Here is a 6,471-nt window from a genome sequence, read left to right on the forward strand (position 1 = left end):
AAACTTAAGAAGAGAAGAAAAAATAATAAGAAAATTGTTTGCGCTCAGCGCCATCTGTTATTATAAATCCTCAACACTCCCCACTTGAACTCCTCCGAGTTCACTAAAATTTTAAACATAAAAATTAGACAAAAATAACCTAAACATATTTTAAAAAAATAACATTTAAATGTAAATAAATTTGAAATGAGATGCAAATATTCACTTGAAAGAAAAGAAAATAAAAAACATAAACTATTAAAGTTTATCATTGTTCATTTCAGTCATTGAGTTCTAAAGGATAAATAAGTTGTACTGGGCGTTTATATTCGCCGTTGGATTTGCGAATAAGGCAAGATCTTACAAGTCCATCACGCCCTTGAAATACTTTTGTTATGATACCTATGTCCCATAATAGTTTTGATTTTGTGGTGCCCTCCATCAAAACCACATCTCCCACTTTCAAACATTTTGTTACGTTAGGAGAAGTAAAGTTGTGTGCAGATCTCAAATTAAACAAATAGCGCTCCTTCCAACGCTTCCATAAATTAGCCAATAATGTAGCTTGATATTCTTTTCTTTTTATAAGAATCTTTTTGGTGGATTCTCTATGGATGGTTTCTATGAAATGGGCTGGATACTCTGCCTTTTCTTTACCAGGGGTTAAAAATTGTGATGGGGTAAGAATTTCCGGTTCACCAATTTCGTTAGTGACGTAGGACAAGGGTCGAAGATTAACGACGGTTTCGATTTCAGTCAATATAGTGGTCATCTCTTCAAAATTTAAGAGAGCTTTTCGAAGTATTTTCTTTAGAGGCTCTTTGACACTTTTCACCAATCTTTCATAAAATCCTCCCCACCAAGGGGCAAGTTGGACGATGAATTTCCAGGATATTCTTTTAGCAGCAAGAAAGTTTTTGAATTCGGAATTCTCCAAAATATCAAATAATCTCTGAAGCTCTTTATCAGTACATTTAAAAGTCTTGGCGTTGTCAGAGTAGATTGTATGACAACCACCTCTTCTAGAGAGAAACCTTCTGAATGCGAGCAGAAAAGTCGAAGTAGACATGTCTGTGACTAATTCAAGATGTATTGCTCTCGTGACTGCGCATGTGAACAAGGCTATATATGATTTCTTTATTCCATTTTCACCCTTGATGTAGATTGGTCCGGCAAAATCATTTCCGCATACGGTAAAAGCAGGAGTTTCACTAATTCGATCTTTTGGAAGCTGTCCAGTCATTTGGGTAGAAGGCTTGGCTGTATATCTGCGACAAATCAAACATTTCGAGACAACCTTTTTTACTAATTGTCTTCCTTTAGGCACCCAAAATCTTCTCCGAATTTGTACTAGAGTGCTTTCTACTCCAGAATGAAATACATTTTCGTGTTCTCGCTTAACAAGCAACTGTGTAAATTTAGACTGCCTTGGTATGATTATAGGCTTTTTCTCATCAAAAGAATAATCTCCTTCGCCCAATCTTCCCGTAATTCTCAGGATACCTTTTTCATCAAGATAAGGAGCTAAATTGAAAATAGTAGAAGAAGCTGGAATAGGCAAACTAGATTGGAGAGTTCGTATCTCACTTTCGAAGAATTTTGCTTGAGTAAGCTTTACTAGTATATCTTCAGAATTTCGGAGCTCTTCTGCAGTCAGAGTGTCCATATTCGGCTTAACTTTCTTTAAACAGTTCAAATATCGCACTACCCACGCTATGATTCTAACAACTTTTTCGAGGTTGCTAAAGTTAGCGATATTTATCAACTCAAGTTCTTCACCATCTACACATTTCATAACGGTGACTTCATTTTTACGATACTCAATTTGTTCATCATTTTCTTTGAAGAGTTTCAATTCTGGCCACATTTCGGTCGGAAGCGACAACCAAGGTGGCCCCTTCCACCAAATGTCGGAATTCTTCAATATACTCATGGAAGCACCTCTACTAATAAGATCGGCAGGATTGTCAATTCCGGGGCAGTGGAACCAGTCCTTAGGTTGAGTAATCTCTTGAATTTCTTTCAATCGGTTACGCACAAATTGTTTAAAACGAATGGCAGGAGTTTTTATCCAACAACACACAATAGAGGAATCGCACCAAAAGAAACTGTCACACGGAATTTTTATGGCTCTAGTAATAGTTCGAAATAATCTAGCAGAGAGGAGGGCACCTAGTAGCTCAAGTCGTGGTAATGTAATCATTTTGAGGGGCGCAATTCTACTTTTAGCTGAAACAAAACATGTAGAAATATGCCCATCACTAGTTTCTGATCTGATATATGCTACTGTACCATAACCCTTTAAGCTGGCGTCAGAGAAGATATGTAACTGTGAACTTATAACCTCTTTGTTACCTGCTTCGAAAAAATAATAACGCGTTATTTTCAAATCATTAAGTTCACCGAATTGTTTACATATTTCGCGCCATTGATTTTCCATATCTAAGGGTAGCTCTTGATCCCACTCCAATCCGCTTTTCCAAATGCTTTGAACTAGAGATTTTAGAAGCATTGTAAAGGGTCCCAAAAATCCTACTGGATCAAAAATACGCCCAATGATTTTCAAAATAAATCGTTTTGTTATTTGCCCTGTGTCTATCAATTTTAACAGATATTTGAACTCACAGTAAAATAGATCTTTTTCAGGATCCCAACAAACTCCCAAAACTTTAAATGGAAAGCCTGATTGACCTAACGATTCCTTTTCATTCTGAACATCTATACCTGCATTCTTCCATAATCCACGTAATTTTTTATCATTTGTTTGAAACTTTCTCAATACCATGCCCGCATCCCGAAATATTTCAACACAATCAGAACTTATTTGAAATGCTGTATCTGTACTGTCACTTCCCCCTATGACGTCATCAACATATACCCTTTCATTTAGTAATTCATACGCAAGAGGCTTTGATTTTGCAAACTTTTTAATATGCTCTTTAATAGTAGCCGCTAAGAGAAAAGGGCTACAGTTGATACCAAATAGTACGCGGCAAAATCTATAAATTACTGTAGACGAATCATTATCGGGGTCATCTGACCAAAGAAATCTTGTGACATCTCGATCTTCTACATTAATCCCTATTTGTAAGAAAGCTTGTTGAACGTCCCCTATAAAAGCAATCTTGTTTTCCCGAAACGCTAGCATAAGTTCATATATATCTGGGTATAAATTTGGCCCAATATACAAACAATCGTTACGAGACAATTCATTTTTCTTATGCGCGGAACCGTCAAATACAATCCTTAATTTGCTAGTTAGTTTATCGTTTCTTATAACCGCCCTATGAGGTAAATAACATTGTTTATAATTTTGGGGATCAGTGTTTTTAACTTTCTCAATTATCCCTTCATTTTCGTAAGTTTTTATAACTTTTTTATATTCTTCAAACAAGGATTTATCATTTTTAAATCTCCTCTTTAATTTGTCAAACCTCTCTGAAGCCAGCTCAAAGTTATCATTTAACAAATGTTTTGTATTTGGTCTCCAGAGAAGTCGCACACTATACCTATTATTTTCAAAATGCAAATCAGAATTAAAACCTTTTAACAATTCACTTTTATTATCACCATTTTCTTTGCTCATAGTATTTATTCCTAATCCTTCAAGGTTCCAAAACAAAGAATAATCAACATCAGATATTATAATATTGTTTACAATCCTACTTAATTGGCAATTATTCATGAATCTCCCTTGAACCACAAAACCAAATAAACTATCGGCTGCAACGAGCCCTTTTCCCAGCCTCAAAGACGTATCAAAGATTACGTCATGTAGGAAATCGGCGCCGATCAAAATGTCTATATCAGCAATTTCTCCGGTATCCGAAAGAAAAATATTATTTTTCCTTGCTAATTGTTTAATTCTCTCATGGGGTGCGACTATTTTCCCACACGTTATTTTTTCTACTACAAATGCTTCAATGCACACATTTAATTTTTTATCGTTTTTGTTCTGAAGATTCACTTTCACTAAATCATAAGAACACCCCTTGGAAATTTTTTCTCCAAAACCGAAAACATGCAACCGTTCAGTTTTAATGGTCTTGAGGTTCAACTCATTACAAATATCCCGTTTCAAAAAACTGCGATGGCTACCAGAGTCAAATAAAATTCTAACCAACTTCTTTACATTACCATAAATCAAATACGCTAAAGAAGTCTGTAAATAGATCATTTCATTTTGTTTTCGTTTCGAAACACATGAAGCTGTAACGGATGCCAAAGTATCGTTTTTCTCTTTCGACTCATTATTTATTGCTGATTTATCACAAATTAATTCGCTATGCGGTTTCTTACATAATGTGCAAATACATTTATTCCAACATTTTATGGATGTGTGATATTTCTTTAAGCACCGGAAACAGCGAAATTGATCTTTCAGCGTTTGTTTTTTTTCTTCGATGGTCAGAGAACAATCTTTCGATTCATAATTTTTGGAATTACAAAACAAACAAAATATGTTGTTAGATGCCGAAACTAATGCTGAGGAAGATGAGAACTTCCGATTATAATTATGTTTACTATGGCTCTCCGACCGTTGCTGTGTTTCGAAATGAACACTTAGTTTTTTAGAACTATTAGACAACACATGTGAGGCTTCTCTACATTCTACCTCTTTTCTAATAAATGAAATTAATTCATCAATGTCAAAATCTACACTTGAGTTTCTATTTTTATTATAATCTAAATTTAAATCCTCTGGTAGCTTTTGTAAAATAACAGGACAGAGTAAATTACCATAACTATCTTTTGTTACATTCATTGATTGCAAACTGCGAATGTGGATTTCACATTCGTCATAGAACTTACGTAGAGCTTTAATATCATATGAATTTCTTACATAATTAATTGATAAAAGTTTATTCATATGACTACTAATAATTAAATCTTGCCTACCAAATCTTTCGGTAAGCAACTTAATAGAAGAATCATAATTACTTTCAGTTAATGAGAATCCAGAAATTGCACTTAAAGCAACTCCCCCTAAATACATCTTAAGATAATTTAATTTATCAATTTTTTTAAGACTCTCATTACTATGTATAGCTATGTTATAGCTATTCCAGAAACTGTGCCACTCACAAGCATCACCAAAAAATTTGTTTATCTCCAATTTAGGTAATTTAACGTTAGCAACGTGCGAGATATTTCTATAAGTTATATTTTCTTGTAAATTATTGTTACCACTATTAAGCGTTACTTCCTGTCTTGTAGTCTGGCATTTCAGTAAATATCTTTCAATTTTGCCTTTATAAGCCACTACTCGATCTTGATACTCTTGACTTTGTATGATTTCACTCTCTAATTCCTCGCTCTTATCAAAATAATTTTCAATTTTCAAATCAAGAGCCTTTAAAGTTCCGTTTTTTTCAATTAACTGATTTAGTGAATCATACAAATCAGGATAATCAGGAAATGTTTCTAATAACGATTTGTCAACTTTATTTATTAATTTTGTAATCAGCTGTCTGATTACTGCTCTTTTGAACTTTAATTTTTCAAAATCATCCATTATAAACAGCTCGCGCGTTACTATAACAAATACAATACAATTAATACAATAAAATATCAAAAATAAATTACCGACTTAAGGGAGACCAAAACAAAACAAATGTTAACTTACATTTCATGCAGGTGGCCTATTTTTCGGCCGGTGAACCATGATTCGAATTCTACAATAATTACACAAATTGTAATATTTAAAAGGATTTTATTTCATTGTGGTTCAGTGGTTAAATCCAAACTGAAACTTAAGAAGAGAAGAAAAAATAATAAGAAAATTGTTTGCGCTCAGCGCCATCTGTTATTATAAATCCTCAACAATATGTAAGTAAAATTAGCAGATCGGCTGATTTATAAATGAAAAGACTGCTAAATATCTTTAAATTGTTGGAGTAGCCATTAAAATGCATTAAATCTGTTTAAAAGTACTGAAAAAGGTTTCGGCAATTTATTGAAGAAAAAAGCAATTAACACTAAACAATTGGCGATTATTTGAACTGGCATGAATCAAATATTAACATTCTTTATTTATGAAGCATCTAATTGTACTAATAACAGTGTTAATATTATGTGCTAAATTGTTAAATTTGTTAGCCAATACTTCAAATGAGTGGCTGCTTAAATATGTAGTGCCAATAACATCTGTATCCATTTGGCTCCATTTTCCCCAGAGCCCGTTTTGATTCCATTTTTCATCCTTTTCAGCATTTGCGGAAAATCTAATTTTTTCTTAAAGCTATTAAAACAATTTTATCAACCAATGTTTTAATAAGTTTTTTTGTTCAGAGTTCATTTAAATAACTATACAAACCTTTGAAACTTATGCCTTATGGGAATAAAACTAATTCCATCGTGTTTAGAGCTATTATTTTTAATACATGAATAAAATAAAGCTCATTGCATTAGGATTCTTCTTTAATGAGGTGCTTTTGAATTAAATTATTTGTAAATTGGTAAAAAAATTGGTAATTACATCAGCACATTTAA

At 33.2% G+C, this 6,471-nt stretch overlaps 1 protein-coding gene across 1 annotated transcript; it reads right to left on the reverse strand.

Annotated features, from left to right (window-relative positions):
- Positions 1-259: 259 nt before the first annotated feature.
- Positions 260-3,127, reverse strand: LOC147816602 (uncharacterized). Its single transcript, XM_087156983.1, has one exon. The coding sequence runs from the start codon at positions 3,125-3,127 to the stop codon at positions 260-262; it is 2,868 nt and encodes a 955-aa protein (XP_087013109.1).
- Positions 3,128-6,471: the final 3,344 nt, after the last annotated feature.

The sequence above is a fragment of the Parasteatoda tepidariorum genome, chromosome 1 (assembly GCF_982258835.1).
Source record: "Parasteatoda tepidariorum strain Cologne lab strain chromosome 1, Ptep-v5.0, whole genome shotgun sequence".
Taxonomy (NCBI): domain Eukaryota; kingdom Metazoa; phylum Arthropoda; class Arachnida; order Araneae; family Theridiidae; genus Parasteatoda; species Parasteatoda tepidariorum.

Bases quoted from the DNA above. Each gene is read 5' to 3' on its own strand.
- LOC147816602 (XM_087156983.1), bottom strand. From the start codon at position 3,127: ATGCTAGCGTTTCGGGAAAACAAGATTGCTTTTATAGGGGACGTTCAA.